The 22,032-nt window shown below is 39.6% G+C and overlaps 2 protein-coding genes across 3 annotated transcripts; one reads left to right on the top strand and one right to left on the bottom strand.

Annotated features, from left to right (window-relative positions):
- Nucleotides 1-4,258: 4,258 nt before the first annotated feature.
- Nucleotides 4,259-11,560, bottom strand: creb3l4 (cAMP responsive element binding protein 3-like 4). 2 transcript variants are annotated; one of them, XM_058648333.1, is made up of 10 exons: nt 11,349-11,560; nt 9,942-10,097; nt 9,592-9,859; nt 8,713-8,837; nt 8,531-8,620; nt 8,337-8,443; nt 7,793-7,861; nt 6,851-6,935; nt 6,630-6,726; nt 4,259-6,001 (listed from the first exon to the last, which is right to left on the bottom strand). In XM_058648333.1, the coding sequence occupies exons 2-10, from the start codon at nt 10,092-10,094 to the stop codon at nt 5,664-5,666; spliced, it is 1,332 nt and encodes a 443-aa protein (XP_058504316.1). In that variant the 5' UTR covers nt 10,095-10,097; nt 11,349-11,560; the 3' UTR covers nt 4,259-5,663. The 2 variants fall into 2 exon arrangements, with proteins under 2 accessions (XP_058504316.1, XP_058504317.1); XM_058648334.1 differs by having other exon boundaries at nt 8,713-8,807.
- A 3,589-nt stretch (nt 11,561-15,149) lies between these two features.
- Nucleotides 15,150-17,583, top strand: LOC131471663 (phospholipase A and acyltransferase 4-like). The gene is made up of 5 exons (XM_058648342.1): nt 15,150-15,164; nt 15,279-15,386; nt 15,797-15,941; nt 16,392-16,618; nt 17,364-17,583. Exons 2-5 carry the CDS (start codon nt 15,318-15,320, stop codon nt 17,508-17,510), a joined length of 588 nt encoding a protein of 195 aa, XP_058504325.1. The 5' UTR covers nt 15,150-15,164; nt 15,279-15,317; the 3' UTR covers nt 17,511-17,583.
- The last annotated feature ends 4,449 nt before the right edge of the window (nt 17,584-22,032 follow it).

Genomic DNA, 22,032 nt, shown 5'->3' with positions numbered 1-22,032 from the left:
ACTTCAGATGCTGAGGAGAGCCATTAGCTTAATACAGCGTGGGAGCTGGGGTCTCCTGCACGTCCTCCATATTAACCCTCTACTGCCACTTAGCTGCACTTTCATCACGTCAGCTCATCTGTGAACAGAGCTCCATGAAACCCACGACCATCACACTGTTAGTTTGCTTGTGTTATTATTATAATCTGGTCCTTGGCGTAGGTTGTGTTTACGTGAGCAGCATAACTCAAAAAGCTGAGGTCGTAGTTTGGGGACGTAGTTTATGTTATGACGCATACAAATCATCTTTTGAGCGTTGAGTGTTTTCTCTTCTTAAGTGAAGAGGTCATTGAAAATGTCAATAATTTCAGACCGAGTTTGAGTCAGAGCTGGTGAGCAGGACTTAATGTCAGCGCTATTAATAGCTTTACGAAGTGAGTTAGCTTTGTAGCTAAGTGATAGCTGTAATCAGGACTTAATGTTAGTGCTATTAATAGCTTTACGAAGTGAGTTAGCTTTGTAGCTAAGTGATAGCTGTAATCAGGACTTAATGTTAGTGCTATTAATAGCTTTACTAGGGAAGTTAGCTTTGTAGCTAAGTGATAGCTGATGATCAGGACCAAGATTTACACATTATTAGCTTAAGCTAAGGTATGAGGTAGCTTACTCCGAGTTTGTTACCAGGACCACTGCTAATCTAAAATTGGAGACAAATCATTAGCTTAGCATGCTATGGTCATATAAACCATTAGAAGTAACTCCTCCCTCAGCTTCACATCAAGCAGAATAATTCAGATGGAAACAAAGTCTAAAATGAGAGAAAAGATTTGTGTCATTTCCACAGACGACACTCACAGTTATTCAGATTATGCATGAGACTGACAGGTAACCATGGCAACACGTCACAGGTCTGACCTGCTGCGCTAAGTTAAATGAGTATGTAAATGTTCCGTCGTGCAGATAATCACTCCACGTCGTGATCTGAAGAGGTCAGAGGTCAACGTGGAGCCTGAAGGCACTCAGGCACAGTGGAGTAAATATCTGAGGTCGTTTCATGAGCTTTTCTCAAATGTTTGTCGGTTATTTCACAAAAAGGAGAAAGAAACTGAAAGAAAGATGAAAGTTGTTTGGTCTGAATTGACACACTTTAGTAATTAGTTCATAAATAAACATAATAATAACTAAACATGCTATTAGGCAATTTGACTAAATGTTAGAAATTTATTTTCATTTAAAAAATACACTGTAAAAAAAGCCAAAATCATATGAAAGAATATTGGGTACTTGTTTTTTGTGTATCATAAAAAATCTGGTGATTAAATGATTTTTTTATTTAAAATAAAAATAAAAAACTAAATAAAACAGCTTAGTTTTCTCTAACAATTCATATAATAAAAGGAATATAAACAAACGTAGAATTACATAATCAAATTGTATATTATAGATACAAATTTATTCATCAAATAATCAAATTAAAGGACCAGTGTGTGGGGTTTCGTGACATCAAGTGGAGACGCTGTATATTGCATCAAATCAGATACTTTTATGCTTCAGGAAGCACAAAAACATGAAAACTAGTGTATCTTTTTAAAAACAGGACGTAAACATGGAACATGAATGCAAATTTAATGAATATAAAGCGTTGAGAGGCTGTTGAGGGTTAGAGGGAACGCAGCCACATACAAGAAAATAAACATCAATTATGGATTTTCTGTTTTGTTACTTTTACCTCGTTCTGTAGAACTGAAGGAAATATGTTTTAAACTCATTTACACACCAACATACAAACTTTGAGATAGTTCTGGGTTATTTTAAGTGTTGTTACCACTGTGCGTCACTTTATCTCGTTCTTATACAAACTTATCTGGCTGTGAATCACATCAGTGAACATAGTTAGCTTAGCATTAGCTCCAGGAAACTAGTCCCTAGTTGTGTTAACCCGCGTAATACTTGAAATGTCATCTAAAACAAAAAGTCATTTACTTGAATCCCATTTTAGTGTAGTTAGCTTAGCATTAGCTCCAGGATACTAGTCACTGGTGTTTTATGAAACGTTTTGTTTTAGTAAATGGTTAGGTTTGTTACATTTTGTGTTTTGGTAAATTTTGTTGTGTTTTAGTAAATTTTGTTGTGTTTTAGTGAATTTTGTTATGTTTTAGTAAATTTTGTTATGTTTTAGTACATTTTGTTATGTTTTAATTTTGTTGTGTTTTAGTAAATTTTGTTGTGTTTAAGTACATTTTGTTGTGTTTTAGTACATTTTGTTATGTTTTAATTTTGTTGTGTTTTAGTACTTTTGTTGTGTTTTAGTACATTTTGTTGTGTTGTGATAGTATATGTTTTAGCGTTTAAGTGAAATGTGTTTCGGTAAATGTCATGTTTTAAACCTTATTTTTTATTAATGTTTTTTACGGGTGTTTTGTGTGTGGACTACGCTAAAGTAACTTGACCTAAAAAGTCGATTACACTTTATAATGAATAATTTTAATGAGTTTAAAGAGATGACACATTCATAAACACTTTTATTTCATGTTTAGTTATTTCACTGTTGAATGGAAAAAATTCAGCATCAATAAATGAACCGCTCATTTATCCGTCTGCTGTCCATCTACCCATCATCTATTCATCCACAAATCATTTATTCATCTTTAATCAGCAGCTCCTCTGTGTATTGCTGCCATTTCAACAGGAAGAGGAAGTGACCTTCTCAATTATTCAACACATTCATCATAAAACACCAGGAAATCTTTACAGAGTCGTGGGTCTTCGCCGCATGTGCAGAGGAACACGAGTTAAAGAGTTAAAGACGACCGAGGCCAAATTGTTTTGTCGACTGTTTCTTTATTTTTTATAAAATGTAACAAATTCTTCACAAAAAATGACCAAATAAATAGATTGAAAAACGCTTAATTATCACTATCTGATCTGCATAGTTAACAAATACAAACTAAACATGAAACATGAAAAAGGTGTCAACACATATTATATTTTGGATGAATTAATGGTACGATGTCATGATTTCACTGCCTGTCTTTAGCAGCAGGGGGCGTACAGCTTCACAGCTGCTTCACAGCCGCACTTCATCCTTTCCCTCAGTAATAATAATAACGTGTCACACCTGACGTGAAGTAAACTGAAGAATCCTCACGTCAAAGTGCACAGACTTCACGTTCATAGTGTGGTGATGATGCGTTCACTGACACCTGCTGAAAAAACACACAACAGCAGCATTAAGATTTACGACAACATCTTCATCGCCGGCCTCCACCTGCACCAAAAGCTCCGCCCACTGTGTCAAACAACAGCACAAAATGTCAACTCACCCGTTTCTATTCAACGTTTACGTGTATTTGTTAGATATGATGATAAAGATAAAGGCCAACGCTCGAAAACACGTTTTTTAATTGTGTTAAACTTAATTTAGTTGTGTTTTGGCAAAATGTGTACTGTTTTGGAAAGATTTGGTTGTGTTTTAGTAAAATATTGTTGTATTTTAGTAAAAAGTTGCTGTTATAGACAAATTTGGTTGCATTTTAGTAAAAATTTGGTCAGTTTTTGTCAAATTTGGTTGTGTTTTAGTAAAAGTGTTCTGTTTTGGTCAAATTTGGTTGTATTTTGATAAAATTTTGTTGTGTTTTAGTAAAATGTTGTATGAATAAAATGAATACAATTTGGAGTCTGTCTTCAACTTTAAGATAAAACATCTGAAAATGTAAAAGTTTAAAGAAAGTTTTGGTTGAGTTTTAGTAAAATTGTGTTGTATTTTAGTAAAACGTTGCTGTTATAGACACATTTGGTTGTGTTTTAGTAAAAATTTGGTCAGTTTTTGTCAAATTTGGTTGTTTTTTAGTAAAAGTGTTCTGTTTTGATAAAATGGGTTTGTATTTTGATAAAATTGTGTTGTGTTTTAGTAAAATGTTGTATGAATAAAATAAATACAATTTGGAGTCTGTCTTCAACTTTAAGATAAAACATCTGAAAATGTAAAAGTTGACAGAATGTGAAACAAAACAAATGTTAAAAAGAAAGTGACGATGATGACAAAACTGCTCAGACTCCATTAACACTCAGCTCATTAGCAGTAAACACACACGTAACGGGCGCTAAATGTCACGTCAGAGAAAAGAGCGGCAGACGGCGGCAACCTTTAACCTTTTAACCTCCATAAACAAAACATAAACGTCCATCTTCAGCTGCCTCATCATCATCATCATCATCACCTGTGGTGATACGATACGGAAACAAAAACCATTGACTAATCTGTATCCAAACAAGGCAATAAAAGCAAAATACAGCGTTTATTCGTACTAAAGAGAGATTTACATGAAAAAAGGTCAAACGTGTCACAATTACTGCATTTAATTTCAGAATGATGAGTCAATTATTTTTGGTTATTGGCTACAATCATAATAAAAATTAATATTTTGTTTTGATTGAGATGAAAGGACGAACACAGAGAAGCAGAAGATAAATTAGACTCGGATTTGTTTAAAGGGATAGTTCAGGTTTTCTGAAGTGTGGTTGAATGAGGTTCTGATACATAGTCAGCACTGTCTGTGCTGCGAGCGCCCCCTGCTGGAATCTGCAATAGTCTATAATATCTAACGAACATGTTCACGTCTTTATCTCACTGTGAGACAGACTTTTCCAACAGGAAACTGAAGTTTGTAAAACACTCGCTCACTCTCCCCCACACACACACACACACACACCCATAGAGAAAATCAGTGATTTTAACATCACACACACACACACACAGGAGTTGTTGATCCACTTCTGCCTCCATCACTAAGTTCAAATGTCTTATTTTAATGAATTACGTGTTTGAAATCCTTTGTTCAGATTTTCCTCAGTGACACAAAGTGACCACACGAGGCAGCAGAGGCCCTGCAGCTCCTGTGTCCCTGTGAGCGAAAATCACTGATTTTCTCTCTGGACTTTGGTGAGGGAGAGTGAGTGGTTTACAAACTTCAGTTTCTATGTCAGGATCTCATTTATTGAATCTTCAAAAAAACAACCTTCCACTTTTGCTTTAAAGCACATGAACCAGTAATAAATCAGATAATAATTTCAATTATTTTTCCATTTATTAAAAATAGACAAAGGTGAATTAAAGTTAAATGAAAGCCCCTCCTTTTATCCTTGATGTAAATTAATGTAATTATTATAATAATAAATTAAACATCTAATCCACTTTAGTTCCTTTTCTTCAACATTGCATAAAAAAAACTAAACCGTTAGAAACTGAGCGCTAATTCAATGTAACACACGTCAACCATCACCTGGATACATGAAAACAAAGCAGAGAAAGTGTTGCAGCACATGCAGCGGACACACGGTATCCCAGCATGCATTGTGCACAAGAAATGGTTTCTGCACAGAAACAGAACTTTGTTTTTCCTTCATAAAACGTTTCCAGAAATGACTTCATATACACGGAGCGCTGCAGTACCTGTGCCAGACCTGTGGGTGGCACTGTAACGCTGCGTACAAACACAAAAACACCACGACAATGATTATAAAACTTTCCCCAAATTTGCGAGTTTGCCGTTTCGACTCTGAGACACGTTTCCCAAAAAGTCGCGTTTTATTTCTCCCAAAATGACGTTTTTTCCGTAAGAATAAAAAGTACCATCAATAGAGCTTTGGTGAGGACGTAACAGTCCGCGGCGTCCACAGTTCGTCTACATCTCGTCAGCGTGCGCCGGTTTGACCGACACGTCATGGCCGAGTTTTCCCGCCGCTTCAGTCTGAACGCTCATGGCAGCCGAGACGTTTACGTCCCGCACTGAAACCTCCACGCTCGACATTTCCAGGGTTTCTATTGGTTCTTTAGAGACGACAGCAGCAGCAGCAGCAGCAGCAGCACTAACGTCTTCTGTTCCTCCTTCTCCTGATTGGTTGAGAGAAGGAGGCGGAGATGAAGAGGGCGGAGACGAGTCCGGCCGCGCGGCCGCGCTCTCAACCTGGTCTTCCGTCGGCTGGGAGGAGGCGGGGTCTGTCAGGATGTTTCTGGAAATAACTGGAGAGAAAATATTAATTAAAAAAAAAACATTTTAATTTCCGGCAAAATCGAGGATTCTTCTTCAAATTCTGCGACACTTTGTCCTCAGCGTTCTGGATGCGTTCATTTCTGCGATAAACACGCACATCGCTTTATCATTGGTCTCGATCTCGAGCTTCTGTTTGCTGCGTGCTCTCAAAACTAATTCAGAATTCAAAATCATTGAACAATTTAAAGAAAAATAAACATAATTAGTGTCTGTCAGGGTTCCCACACCTTGGTTGACATCAAATACAAGGACCTTCCAGGACCAATTCCCTGAAATTCAAGGACTAGAATGTGCTGACACAGCTGAAGATGGGAGGACCGCATGTAAGAGTTTGTCTGCAGAACAAAGATTTTCCCTAAATATCAACGCAACATCTTTCCTGGACAAAATTCAAGCACTTTCAAGGACTTATATTTGATCATTTTTGTAAACTGGTGTAAATTCCACAAGAGGGCAGCGGTTCTGGGGAGTGACTTTAAAGGCACATTTTGTTCATTCTGGTATTTACATAAAAAACAACAACACACAATTCCAGACTTTTTTTCCCTCTTAGAAACAAATGTAAAACAACAGGAAGTGATGTCATAAGGGACCGACCTCCGATGGGCCTGTAGTCGTCGTCATCCGAGATACCGACTCGGCGGAACGGACTGAAACTGGGCATGATGATCAGACCCAGAGAGACCAGGATGATCTGGGACACAGAGTCAGAGACAGTGAGTTTGGACGACCGTTACCATGGAGACGGAGACAGAGAGAGAGAGTGTGTGTGTGTGTGTGTGTGTGTGTGTGCGCGCACGTGTGTGTGTGTGTCCTACCAGTAAACACGTGCTGGTCTGGGCTCCTTTACTGACCGTCTGTTTGATCAGAGACTGAAGCTGTCGCAGCTGAGTCAGCAGAGACCTGAACAAACAAACACACAAACACACAAACAATCACACAAACAATCAAACACACACAAACAAACACACAAACAATCAAACACAAACAATCACACAAACAAACAAACAAACAAACAATCAATCAAACAAACACAACAAACAATCAAACACACACAAACAAACAAACACACAAACAATCACACAAACAAACAAACACACAATCAAACAAACAAACAATCAATCAAACAAACACAACAATCAATCAAACAAACACAACAAACAATCAAACAAACACAACAAACAATCAAACAAACAAACACAAACAAACTTTACTGAAGTGTATTCAGTCAAAGTTTATTAAAACCTGTGAAACATAGAAAAGTCACTTCTTGGTAAACTGTTGTTTTCAGCTGAATAAGGGACATAAAGGGACATTGTGACTTTTTTTCTACATGTATGTTGTTGTCATGGCGACAGAATCACTGCACAAACAAAGCTCAGCACTGATCATGGAACAGACCTGAAAAGAAAGACAACAGCGCCCTCTGCTGCTCAGGTTTTTACTCCATCGTCATTTTTCAACATCTGAGCTGGAAAATCAGATTATCACTTTTTTCATTTATTTTGTGATTTATGAAGTAAACTTTTGTTTGTCCTGATGTTGTTAATGTGTCCTGTAAAGAACCTTTAATGGTCTTACTGTTAAAAAATGTTTTTAGAATCCATAATTTGAAATCAGAGGTTTAGACAATGTCTGGTAACTCGTTTTGAATGTGAACACATGAAAAACACAACTCTCTTCACAGCTGCGTGTGGAGAAAGTGAAGAGGCCACAACTCTGTGTACGTTTGAATAGACAATAATGATTTGATCTCATACGTGTTACGTTTCTCCAGCTGCTCCACCGTCCTCTGCAGCTCCTTATTCTGTGCGGAGCAAGCTGCCGCCCTGACACACACACACACACACAGACAGTATAAAGAAACTGTCCACTTTATTGAAGCAGAGTTACCAAAAATATTCAACATTTGATATAAAAACAGTAAAACACAGATTGTGACATCAGCGTCCGTTAAAAACTGAGTGGTATTTGAGATGCACTGAGAAGCAGAGGGAGTGCAAAGTATTATTTTATGATTATTATTTTTCTTTTTCCACTTTAAAAACATTTTCCGTAAACACAAACTCTAAATGTTGCAGTACATATGCCAGGCCTGTGTGTGGCGCTGTAACGCTGACATAGAAATACACCAAAAGGAAGACGTAGAGCATGCGAATAAAGCCCGCGTAAAACTCCAAACATGAGAGGAAGACGACAAAGACGGCAAGCTCAAGAGCAAGAGGTGGAGCTATGATGTCATCATTCTCCCAAATTTGCTTATTAGTTGTATTCACAAAAACACTAGGGTCTTTCTGCGTGTACCTGCTTTCCAGCCCGTCAATGTACTCCTTCCTCCTGCGCCGGCTGTCCTGAGCCGACTGCTTGTTACGGATTTTCCTCCGAACTTTCTTCAGAATTCGCTCCTCGGCCTGAAACGAAAACAAAAGGTTCAGAATCAGATTCCAGGTTTAGTTCATGGAGTTGATGGATGGATAAACAGGTCTGAACGGTGAGACCTTGGTGAGTGGAAGGTTGTTGGGCAGAGAAATTCCCTCCTGAGTCAGCAGCTTCTGTTCCTCCTCTGTCAGCTGAAGCTCTGGGACCAACTGTGACAGCAGGACAACAGTTACGACCTGCATAACTACCAAACCTCGGCTTTAAAGGAGACTGAAAGACAGATTTGTTAAAGAAGCCTCACCAGAGAGTCGTCAGAGCTGGAAGGACTGATGACGGACAGACCACCGTCCAGACGAGCCGCAGCCACCACCGGCAACTCGTTAACGATACACGAGTCTGAAAACAACATCTGAGAGCTCCACTCGTCTGTTCACAACAAAGAATGATGGCGACGTTACTATCACACTGACTGAACCTAAGCTAGCTACTATCTATCTATCTATCTATCTATCTATCTACCTTAGCTATCTAACTACCTGCCTACCTACCTTAACTGTCTACATCTACCTACTTAACATAGCTATATAACTACCTATCTACCCTAGCTAGCTACAATCTACATACTTACCTCCTTACTATCCATTAACTAACTACCTATCTATCTTAACTGGCTACCTAGCTACCTACTGTACCTACCCTAGCTAGCTACCTATCTACAAATCTATCTACCTAGCCTAGCTAGCAACCATATAACTACCTTCCTACCCACCTAAACTATACAACTACCTACCTAGCGAGCTGGCTACCATCTATTCACCTACCTACCTACCTTAGCTAGAGATATACCAACCCTAGCTATCTACCTAATTACCAACCTTAGCTTTTTAACTACCTACCTACGCTACCAACCCTAGTTAGCTACCATCTATTTAACTACAGTCCGATGTGAGCTAGCTGCCTACCTTAGCCTTAGCTAATAATAGCATAGAAATCAAGGAGGTAGCCACCGACTGTTTTAGTTATAAGTTATATCGAGGGATTCTGGCATGTTGCCGACATCTGATAACACATTTCAAAGAAAATATCGTCCGATGTCGAGCCAATAATATGGTTCATCTGTTAAAAAACGTCAGAGGAAGTCGTTTCTTTCTTTCTTTTTCTACATCATTCATGACCTCACCAAGCTCGATGGAGATGACGTTCTCTTGTCCAGGCTCCGCCTTCACACTTCGCAGTCCGCTAATGTCATAAACCACCTGGTACACCGCCGCCGGCTGGACGGCCGCCGTGGTCACCTGTGTCACCACGTTGACGGGATTATCCATGGCAGGATCCTCGGAGATGCCGCTGTCGCTCTCGGACGACAGGTCTGCGGGCGCTGTGCTGGGGAACACCTCGTTCGGGTCCACACCGTGGAGCATGTCCTCCGATTCGCTGTCATGATTCGCCTGAGACAGAGTCAGCGAGTCACAATGACGACACTTTGTTCAATGTTTTTTTTGTTTTATCGCAGATGTGAAGGTAACTCACGCAGTCGGGGTCCACCACCCAGTCCTGCAGGGGTTTCTCCGAGTTGTGGAAGACCAGCTCGGAGCAGGAAAACGGAGCATGGAGCTGCCAGCTGTCTGCCGCCACACAGCCACCGCCATCGCCGGGAAACAGCTCCCCACTCTCTGCATCCATCACCTGAGGAAGCGTGACAGGTCAAAGGTCAAAACAGTTTATGCTGTCTGGTCAAATACAAGTCAAACCGTCAGAGAAACACCGTTTTAAAACGTTTGCCTCGACGAGTCAGAGACAGATGATCGTCACAGCCGGACACTTGGCTAATACATCAGACTTAGACATACATAGTATTAAAGGAACAGTTTGTCTTTTTAAAAGTGTGGCTGTACGAAGAACTAACGTGAAGTCTTGTACAACCATTTTGTGTCATCCTCACAACATTCTATGTTTTTTTCTTAAGTTTTAAGACTGTATTTTAGGGTTAGGGTTTGTCCTTACAAGAATAGCTGTGCAGGTGTGTGTGTGTGTGTGTGTACCAGGATATCCTCCTCCAGGACTTGACTGCCGGTTTGTTTGGTTTGTGTGTCATGTTTACTTTCTATAACTATATAACACACACACACACACACACACACACACTCACACACTATGGCAAAGCATTCTTAGTGAGGACACTAACCCCTTACCTTAACCACCGCAACTAAATGCCTAACCCTTAACCTAAACCCAATTCTAACAAGGTCTTAAAACCCCAGATATTCCCTCACACAGGTCTATGTCCATAAATAGTCCATTTAAGCGACAGAATGTGAGGAGCAGTTGACATGTCCTCACTTTTCAAAATGTCCTCACTTTTTCAAAATGTCCTCACTTCAGTGGTTTGTTTTCACACACACATTCTTGCATTGCATAATTAGTGAGGACACTCGAAGACATAATGCATTACCAAGGCCCTTAGTCCTTAAAACTAGGTCTTTAGCCCCAAAAGGACCAGACAGAAATGTCCACATGATTGTTTTGGTCCTCACAAAGACGCGCGCACACACACACACACACACACACACGCACACACACACACCTGTACCAGTCTGACTGAACAACAGAAACCTGAAAAGCTGCTTTACGTCTTTTTGTTCTTCAGTTCTTCAACAAAAACCACGAACTTAACATCAAATGACGTCATTTTACTCAACAAATACACATAAAGTGGTGAAATTAAAGTTGAACACATTCACTCTGTACATATACAGGTGACTTGTGTACTTTGTGTTCGTTACGCACAGAGAAAAAAACAACTGCCCGCGACACTGACTTCACTGACGGGCTCAGTCTGGACCAAAGGCCCGCTGCTGCTGCTGCTGCTGCTGCTGGACCTGGTCCTGAATCAACAGGAGGAACCGGAACACTTCATGTAAACAGGACTGGACTCACTGTAAGAGGAGCCGGTTCGTCCCTGGTTTTACCGGCTGCGTTCCAACATCACACAGCGGCTCTTTGCGCGGCTGCACCACCGACGACACGCTGCTCTGCTCCGGAGCTGAGTGCGGAGAGCTGCCCGTGGAGGAGCGCCCAGGTCCGGGTTGAGCTTCTACGGCGAGTCGGGCAACAGCTTCTCACTCCTTCCACCTCAGCGCTGAAGTGGCAGAAAGAACCCGCCCCCAGCTCCGTCTCTGATTGGCCACGTGTGAGAATGGAGTGTCGTGATTGGTTGAAAGTAAACAGATCAGAGTCTTCAGAGATTCCGCTTCCTACTTCTTCTTCTGTTGGTGTTGCTGCTGTTTATGCTGCGCTCCTCTGTTCTACTGCCCTCTACTGTTTGTTTAACCATCATGCAACCTTTAAAAATAATAACATTCTCCACCTTAGGAGCGAAAATGTGTAAATGTGCAATTACACAGTTTTTAATCTCAACAAAAAACACATTCGCGATATTTTCCATATTCTACATATCAGGGGTCTTCAATGTTGACGCCCCCCCAGTACCAAAACTGTGAGACATACAAGCTTTTAATGCGCATGTTGTCCAGAGTGACCTGACTACATTAGAATTTGATCACAGTAAAACCCTCATGTGCGAAAACTGCCAAAATGAGCCCAAAATGACTGTTTTTGGTCCAAAATGGCCGCCTGTTGAAGAGGCTGATTATTTTGTGCAGTTGAGACATCCTGCCAACTAACCAATAATCTACAATTGTTTCTAGTGATGTCACTATATGTCATTAACATATTACAGTTTTTAAACAATCGCTGTTTTTTCAGATTTCATAATGAGTGCGTGTTGGGTCATTGCTGCTGAAGTCCATGAAAATAATCACAAAAATCTCTAAACAAACTCTTGAAACGTTGCTCTGGTTGTTGTTTAACCCTTTGTGTTGTTTTAATTTTCATATGACTTACAGTTGTTCTTAAAATCCCCTAAAAGCATAGAGAGTTCTGCTCCCATTCTTAAAACTCTGCTCTGGAGTTTTTTAAAAATCAAGACGAGGGGGATTTTAAAACTGTCATTTCTCTGTCAATTCACAGCCGTTTGTCACAAATGTAAATGTGGGAGCAGCTGAAAGCCTCCAGACGCTCACACACCAAACATTTACTCTCTTTTACCAGTTTTGGACAGTTAGAAACAGGTGTTTGGAAGGAGGAGGGGGATCAGGGAGGGGGAGGGGCTTGTGTGACCAGCTGGAAATAGTCTCTCTCTCTCTCTCTGAATTTTAAAGGTTGATTCCACAAAAATACCACTTCATACAATTTGTCTAAATACATATATATATATATATGTATATATATATATACATATATATATATATATTTAACATTTCACTGTTACATATGTAACGAGACAAATAAAACTCTTCAACTTGAAATTAAAGAGATTAAAGAGGGTTGTTTATTTTCGAAAAACTGTAATAAATGTAGATAAATATGTGTCGTGTTAAAATGTTTGTTTTTTGAGAGATGTATATTGAATTATTTTTCCTTTTCACGAACAAAACAAACTGTAATGAATTTATTCATCACACTCGTATGCGTATTCTAAGTAGTTTTCATGTATATTTGATGTATTTCTGGTTAAATAAAGGTTATATAATATTAATAATAAAATAGTAACTGCTGGCGTTACACAGACACGTCAGCACACGTTGTTGTACGACTGTGTGCTGACTTTACTGTCGCTTATTTGAATGATAAGAGAAGCTGAACATTATCTGACCACAGGGTGAATAATCACTTATTATTCACTCATTCACTGTCGCGCTCGTATCACCTCGTATTCAAAACGACAATAAATTCAAACGACCAACGTCTGAAACAAACCATATTTGTCTTCAGACTTGGTGATGAGGGACACTTGGACCTGGACTCTGGATAAATGAGTTTGTGTCCCACGTCCACAATTCAACAGTGTTGAAGTAAACACATTAAGTCAAATGTACATTCTATTTGAACTTTTTGTTAATATTGTTCTATGCTGTACTTTAATGCATGTTTGTTATTAGGGTTCAAGCAACAAGGTTGGGTTGATTGGCCATTTTTTGGCCATTTTGGCGAATTCGCAGCAATGGTATTTGAACTAACTCCTCCTAGAGTTTTCGTGCGATCACCTTTAAACTTGGTGAGGTCCCTGTGGACCAGTTGAGGAGCTCACGGTATCAAAAGTTTTTTCAAATGTCGCTTGGCGCACGAGATAGGGGGCGGCAAAGTTCGTGATGATTCTGATGTTTCGCATCAGTAAAACAAAACTCTTATAACTTTGCGATGGAAGGTCCGATCCGAACCAAACTTGCTATGATTGATGATGGGCCATGGCTGAAGACGTCTATGAAAAAACGGTCAAGTTTGAAAACAGCGCCTCCTTGTGGTGAAAGAAAATACACAAAAAAAAAGTTTTTTTACGATTTTGGGAATAACTTTTACACAGATCATCGTACCGCACTCAAAATTAGGGACAACAGTCAAAACACATGGTAGATGATGCGTGATCAATATGACGACAAAGTCGTATTTTTGCGACAAAAAATCAAACTGCTACAGCTTCGCGAATCCTGGTCCGATCTGAACCAAACTTGCTAGGATTGATGATAGTCCGGCCCTAAAGACGTCCATATGAAAATATTCAATTTCGAAAACAGCGCCCCCTGGTGACAGCAGACAATATTACAGCCGGTATTTCAATTAACTCCTCCTAGAGCTTTTGAGCGATCACCTTCAAACTTGGTGAGATCAATGTGGACGAGTTGAGCATCAAAAGTTATCAAAAGCTTTTTTTAAAAGCTTTTTAAAAGGGGGCGCCAAAATTGGAGATAATTTCGATTTTTCACAACAGACAATGAAACTCTTATAACTTCGCGATGGAAGGTCTAATCCCAACCAAACTTGCTATAGTTGAGGATGGTTAGTTGCTGAAGACGACTATGTTGCTGAAACGGTACATTTTGAAAACAGCGCCTCCTGGTGGTGGTAGAAAATTCTAAAAAAACAAACTGTTACAACTTTGCCAATCCTGCTCCGATCTGAACCAAACTTGCCGGGATTGATGATAGTCCAGCCCTGAACACGTCTATATGAAAATATTCAATTTTAAATACAGCACCACCTGGTGACAGCAGACAGAATTACATTTATAGTTTTTGATGCTGCTCCAACAGGGATTGTTGTATCGACTTGAAACTCTAGTATGTGGGACCCCAGACCCTTCCTCAACATGTCCGTAAAAGGTCACCTCCCTACAGGAAGTGGAACGCCCGAAACAGGAAGTAAAGTCTTACATTGTCCGATTGACACGAAACTAGATATGTGAGTTACAATATCTACTTCATTCAAAGAAAGGAAAGACTTGACCTTCCCTAAAAGTCGCTATTGAAAAAAGCTGGATTTGACTGTAGATTCATTCTGAGCAAGAGAATCCCGAGCCATGAGGACATTGGTGACACCAGCTGATCCAAACAATATGACCCCAGTCTTGTCCTCGTTAAAGCTAACAAGGTTCCAGGCTTTAATGTCTGCAGACGAGCGCTGCACAGAACATGCAGTGAGGTGCGACGGTGGTCAGCGGCGACTGAGACGCAGAGAGAAACCCACACATTTGTGTAACTGTGTTTGACAAAGATATACTTTATAGTATGTGTGTTCAGGCTGATCCAAATGAACCGTGACGACAACAAGCCTCGCTTTTCTTCACCTGAAGCGTGTATATAAGGGGGACGCGTGTCTCCGTCTCTTCACCATTCGCCGGTATCCCAGCGCAAGAAGGTAAGACGTCTGACCTCTGACCTCTTACAATAACTGATACGCTGATAAAGAATGCATAAAGACTATTATTATTATTATAATAATAATGATGATATTTGACATCCTCTGTTCCAGACTCTCTCTCTCTCTCTCTCTGTCTCTCTGCCCTGTAAAATGAAGACCCTCATCTTCATGTTTCTGCTCCTGCTGCTGGGAATCTTCATCCATGAGAGTGACGGACAGGTCTGTTTTCAGAAACACAAACTTTAATGAATGTTTATAAAATAACACAAACATGGTAATAAAGTCAGTCCAGTGTTATAATGTAACAGAATACAAATACTCAAATACAACATCCACATATCTGTACTTTACTTTGTTATTTATATTTTAACATCTTTTACATTTCCTCTAACTCTCTTTGTTGAGTTGGTATTATGGTCTGTATTTATATAGAGCATTTCTAGTCTTGATGAGCTGCAGTCTCTGCATTTGATGAAGTCAGACTCACTCACTCACTCACTCACTCAGTCACTCACTCTCATGTTTGTGTTTTTTGCTGACTCATCGTCCTCTCAGACTCTCATGTGTGTGTTTTTTGCTGACTCATCATCCTCTCAGACTCTCATGTTTGTGTTGTGTTCCTGTCACAGTATAACTTTGGAGACATACTGTCTGTCAAGCGTCCCATCTCGTGTCTGTGCCCGATCCTGAACCTCTATAAACACTTTGCAGTTTATGTGGGAAACGAGAAATTCCCCGGCAAAAAGCCGGGTCAGAACATTTTCCACTTCACGGGTAAGTGAAGCTTAAAACACTAATAATTCTGGGATTTGTAATCACCATTATTATAATGCTATAAGTCGATATCAGTATCATTTGTATCACCATTCTCTGCTGCTGCTTATATAAATGATATCATAGTTGTATAAACATGTCATCACTGACTCTAACTGTCCTGTATAAACTCTGTAAATCTGCTCCTGGTCTCTCTCTTCTGTCTCTCCTCCTCCTCTTCTCTCTCCCCCATTTTTTCTTTCACCCCAACCTGTCTTGGCAGATGCTGCACATCTCTGAGTGTGGTTCTGTCAGAGATTTCTTCTTCTTCTCTCCACTGACGCCTCGTGTTGTTCACTGTGTGAATTGTTGGGTTTCTCTGCTCCATGATGTTGTCTTTGTTCAGAGCCTTGAGATAATGTATGTTGTGAAAACAGAATGTTTACTTTTTGTTCTCCACATTCATGGCAGGTCCCAAAAAAGATCAAGCAGAATGTATTTTTGGAAGACTGGAGGATGACAAGGGTACATTCGAGCGGGACAATTACCTGGATGCGGATTTGCAACCCAAAACCCCAGCACAGATGCGTGAAAGTATCCTCGCTCTGCACAGAAACTGTGGCAGGTATCGACTCCCGTCCAACAACTGTGAACACCTCGCCACCGACGTGCGCTACGGAGAGCGACACTTACAACAGGTATGAGTCACCTCTGCTGGTGCTCAGAGGAAAGTACTGTTCTACTGTATGTACCAGGGTATGTGGTCGGCAGGTTTCCTCCCACTGTCCAAAAACATGCAGATTTGGGGATTAGGTAAATTGGACACTCTGTGTGTCCCTGTGAGGGACTGGTGACGCCCCAGAAGATGACATGAGTTATTATTCTTATTTTTCTGCCAAATGAATCCCTTTCCCATGTGACCGCATCAGACCTGGTGAAAATTAACAACAAATTAAAGAATTAGAGGAGGAGCAGGTTTGTCGTATATGCAGAAAAATGGGCACATGTGTAGAAGAAAAAATTATGACCCTGATCCAAACCCAACAGGAAGACCGCCAGTTTGGATTGAGCGTTCACTTTTGGTCGATTTCGTCGATTTCACACGAATGGTATTTGAAGGAAATTATCATTATTATTATTATTATTAGAAGAAGAAGAAGAATCTGTCAAATTATAAATTACCCTGAGGCTTCAAAATGGGAAGACTTTGTCTAATTCTTGAATACAATATACAGGTTAAAATGTGACTATAACAAACTCTGGTGCAGCCACAAAGCCACACAGTGTCTCTGTCAAATAAAATAATAAATAAACCACATCTTTGTCCTTTACCAGGGTAAATGGAGGATTCTGTCCGTGTCAACGACAAGTCACATTTTCACGGTTTCGAGTGTCTCTGAAAATCCATGACGCTCTGGGATGATTTGTTTTTGTTTGTTACAGAGGCGTACACTCGCCGGTTGGGTGTGCTGGGCACTAGGGATTAGCAGACGCCGACGCCGGGACGAGGAGAAGACCTTTCCTGTTGAATACATGTATGTTTCCTGTGAGATGCTGTGCCCCGCTGCAAGAAACAGTAAGGCTGGCTGAACCCCTGAAACCCAGTCCTGACCTGAACCTTTGCTCTCTTCTCTAACTTAAATAATAAAATAAATGAGCAAGAGCTGGGAGTCTCTCTTTTTTTATTTTGACTGTGTGTTATTTTGTTATAATAGTGTGTATTCATATATGTATATGTATATATACATATATATATACTGTATACACACACACACACACACATATATGTATATATAACCCTAATGTATATATATATATATATATATATATATATACTGTATATATCATGGAAATGCAGATACTTTGGCCCTCAAGCTACAGAGGCTAACCACGATCACTTCATCCATCCAAAAGAAACGCTCCTGTCTCCTGTCTAGAAAACCAACAGTTCACACAATGAACAAACACTAGGGGTCAGTAGAGAGTAAAAAAAATATCCTTTTTAACAGAAAGAATTCTCAGAACCAGACTCAAAGATGTGCGGCCAAATAATGAGCTGTGATGTACATCCATCAACTGGTTGACTGCCAAATACTGAGCCGTTACTACAAACTGTAAAGTAAAATTCACTGTCACAGGTTGGTGTGTGTGCAAATATAAGAAATTCTATGGCAGACACTTTTTAAATCAGCTTTATCAAGTCAAGGAAAATTCATTTAAAGACAGAATTTATTTTCATCATTTATCACTAAATTATGAAAATCCGCAATACCAGATACCAGAAGATGTGAAATAAATAAATACAATTTTAATGTTTACATACAAAATTGACTCTGATCTTAATGTTAAAATGTTTCAATCTAAATGATAAAATGTTTAAATCTACACATTAAATGTTCAATTTACATATTTAAAGTTAAATCCAATATAAAAATTTAAACATCAAGTGTCTGGACGTTTAGATTGAAACGTTTCTGCTGCAGTTTCACAGACGTTAATCTCCTAATCTCTAACCTCACCGTGAGCAGAAACATGCCAATGAACTCCGTGGTGATAAAAACCAGGGACGAGCCATGACTCCATATCATCAGCTGTGTTCTTCTAACGTTGTATATGAGGAGACGTGAGGAAGGTAAGACCTCTGACCTCTGACCTCTGACCTCTGCTGTGACCTCACTGAAAACATCACATTCTGTGTTGTGGTTTTTTAATAAGACATGAAGCTCATAAGCTCAAATATATCATTTTTGTTATTTCAGGTTGTTTCCTTTGTTTTTAATCCAAAGGTAAATTCAGATTTTACTTTTAATTTTTTTTTTTTAAATCTAGTCATTAATGTTTAAATGTAAAGTTTTAAAGTTTAAATGTCAATTTCACCTGTTTAAACCTAAACCTTACATTTTAAATCGAAAAGTTTAGTTTGAATTTTAAAGTTCTAACCTAACAATCTAAATTAATATATATATATATTTAATATATAAATATTTAAAATATAATTTTAAAACTTTTAAACAAAGTTAGTGTTTGAATGTCAAAAGAAAGTTTTGACTCTCAACGTTAAATGTCACATCTAAAAGTTTAAACCTGAACCTTAAATATTAAATGTCAAATTTAATATTCTTTTGACACGCTGACGTGGCCAGGGGACACCCCCACTCTCCGCCCACTCTCCGCCCACTTAGTCAAGGTGGTGTTCGCAAGCCTGACCCGGGACTGTACCATTCCAGACTGAAGTGTACCACGATGAAAACATTTGAGTAGAATATAACGGACACACTTTCCACGTGCACGCATGAGGACGTTTTATGATTGTCATCATCATCATCATCTATGAATAAATGCATATGTTAATCCTTTATGTTCTCTCTGTCTCATCAGACTCTAACTGTCGCTGCAACGATGAAGAAGCTGATCTTCATGTCTCTGATCCTCCTGCTGAAAATCTAATATAATAAAATGAATCCTTCATTTTATTATATTAGATTTCTGTAACGGTCACATGGTTGGTGCAGTGGTCAGCAAGAAGACGCAGAGTTTGCATGTCCCATAGTCCAAAAACACTCCAAATTGACCATGAGAGTGGACGGTTGTCTGTCCCTGTGACCGTCTGTTGTCTGTCCCTGTGATGGACGGTTGTCTGTCCTTTCGCCCTATGTCAAGCTGAGTCCAACTACTACTGACCAACTCACAGCTACGTTCATGACCAATTAATAAGATTCTGTAGTTGGTAGAAAAACGTCGTCCTCGCCAGACGTGTGGACGCCGTGAAATCAAGTTAATAAACTCGTAAAAAGCACGTCGGGGGCACCAGAAGGATAAGTGTTTGCGATACATCGGTCGATCTCAGTGGATTCAACGCGCAAATCTCCACCGTTAAGTGTCAAGTATTGAAATTAAAAATCAGTGTATCTGCTGCCCTCTCTGGTAGAACATCGGCAACTGCAATCAAATTTAGCCATTGGCTATTTTAGTCCATGCTTTCATTACATGAGGCTTGTTGTCCCAGACTCCTCCCTTTTTTGTAACGCTGTAGCTGCTCTCACTTCTTGGCATTTTTCAAAATTAGGCATTGGTTGTTGGAGTGACAGCCATGACGGCCACGGCGGCCATGGCGGCGCTGTGTTTGTATTCATACATTTGTGTCTTTCTTCATAACAACGGCAGGTCCATAGAAATTGAAATCGGATTGTGTTTTTGGAAAAACCTCAGATGCCACGTATGAGTCGTTCAATTACATGGACGATGAAGACTTTGTCTTCAGCGATAATAGATTCACAGATAATAGAAGGAATTGAGGAGAAGTATAAGAACTGTGGACAATACAGTCTCGCTTCCAACAACTGTGAACAGCTGGCTACATATGTGCACTATGGAAAGTCACAACTAAACCAGGTACGGTACAAACTGAACATGAGTAAATATGATCTTTACATGTTCAGCTAAGAAGCTAAAACCCGAAAATGTAATCCATATACGTTTTATTATTTAATATAATTCGGGAAATTCTGATTTTGTGCTTTTTGTTTTTTGTTTGGGGGTTTCCTGGTGAGATCGTAAAACAAATATGAAATAATAAATTGACATGACAAGAACAGAGGTGAGTATGTCAGATGTGATTTGCACATCTGACAGCCAATCAGACGGATTTCTCTTTAACGAAGAACTTCCGAAAAAGCCACCGTCGTCCCAGCGACGACGTCCACTGCTGCTTATCGATGTCCCAAAGGAGGACGTGTCTCAGCACTGACTCTCAATGAGGAACTTCCCTCAAACAGTGAACTTTTCCTTTAATGCTTTAACTTCAGGCCACTTTTAACAAAAGACCATGAAAAATGTTACCTAACCACAGTGGGTCAAAGGTCATCTGATATTTTAATAAGAGAGCTGCACACATGCAGGGTTTCTTAATCTGGTAATGAAACACACGCACACACACACGCACGCACGCACACACACACACTTTAAATTCATAGAAAATTTAAATTTTAAACCACTCACTCTCCCACACCAAACCCCACAGAGAAAATCAGTGATTTTAATATCACACACACAGGAGTTGTTGATCCACTGCTGCCTCCATCACTAAGTTCAAATTTAGATTTTTGATTTAGTCAATTCTGTGTTTGAAATCCTTTGTTCAGATTTACCTCAGTGACACAAAGTGACCATGCGGGTCTTTGTACGTGTATGTGATGATGTCGTGTTGACCTTTGCCTTTGACCTCATCGTGTTATGGCTGTCTCCATGGTAACAGATGTTAGAAGTACAAATTTAATGAAGTGTGTGTGAAACACTTTAAATAAAAGGCTTGTAATGAAATAATCTGTCACACACACACACGGAGCTGCTTATTAGCGATAAGCTGCTCCACCTTCCTGTGGCTCCTCAGATTTGAACAATTCTGATTTTGTTGTGTGTCATTAAACCTCTCACGGCAGGGGCTGCTGCATTCAAGGACTGTCTCAAATAGTGGGAAAGAGCCACTTCCCTGCTCTTTGTCACTGACATCTGACAACACACGGTTCATAGTGTTAGTTAAAAGTATTATTAATGTGTCGTTCTGTGTGTTTGTGTCGTTCACTTTTGTGAGTCTGTCGCGCCACACAAACAATAAGCCACGCTCCTTTAAAAGTGACGACAGCTGCTGTCTTTGTGGACGGTGATGCACCTGCACTTCAACGTTCTCCCATGACATGACGCACAAATCATTGTTACATATGCATGTATATGTATATGCCCACACACACACACACTGTATATAACATACAGGGTTTATAATATTAATGCTGTTACACAACTAACTATTAAAATTAATGTTTTTATCCATAACAATAGGCTGGGTATGTTTTTAGAGTAATCTTTTGCGTTCCATCAAAATTCCCTCGCAATAACTTTTGTGTTCTATCGCAATAACTTTTTTCTCACAATAACTTTTACGTTCCATCCCAATAAGTTTTGTGTTCCATCGCAATAGCATTTGCGTTCCATCAAAATCCCCTCACAATAAGTTTTGCGCTACATCGCAATAAGTTTTGCGCTACATCGCAATAACTTTTGCGCTACATCGCAATAACTTTTACGCTACATCGCAATAACTTTTACGCTACATCGC

Source organism: Solea solea, chromosome 13 (assembly GCF_958295425.1).
Source record: "Solea solea chromosome 13, fSolSol10.1, whole genome shotgun sequence".
Taxonomy (NCBI): domain Eukaryota; kingdom Metazoa; phylum Chordata; class Actinopteri; order Pleuronectiformes; family Soleidae; genus Solea; species Solea solea.
Note: the sequence above shows the minus strand (reverse complement) of the source record. Positions and strands in the feature narration are given on the sequence as shown.

Bases quoted from the DNA above. Each gene is read 5' to 3' on its own strand.
- creb3l4 (XM_058648333.1), bottom strand. From the start codon at position 10,094: ATGGATGCAGAGAGTGGGGAGCTGTTTCCCGGCGATGGCGGTGGCTGT. The intron at 9,860-9,941 runs GTGAGTTACCTT...ACTCTGTCTCAG, and splicing joins GGGTGGTGGACCCCGACTGC to GCGAATCATGACAGCGAATC. The intron at 8,444-8,530 runs GTCTCACCGTTC...TTTTCGTTTCAG, and splicing joins ACAACCTTCCACTCACCAAG to GCCGAGGAGCGAATTCTGAA.
- LOC131471663 (XM_058648342.1), top strand. From the start codon at position 15,318: ATGAAGACCCTCATCTTCATGTTTCTGCTCCTGCTGCTGGGAATCTTC. The intron at 15,387-15,796 runs GTCTGTTTTCAG...TTCCTGTCACAG, and splicing joins TCCATGAGAGTGACGGACAG to TATAACTTTGGAGACATACT. The intron at 15,942-16,391 runs GTAAGTGAAGCT...CATTCATGGCAG, and splicing joins GAACATTTTCCACTTCACGG to GTCCCAAAAAAGATCAAGCA.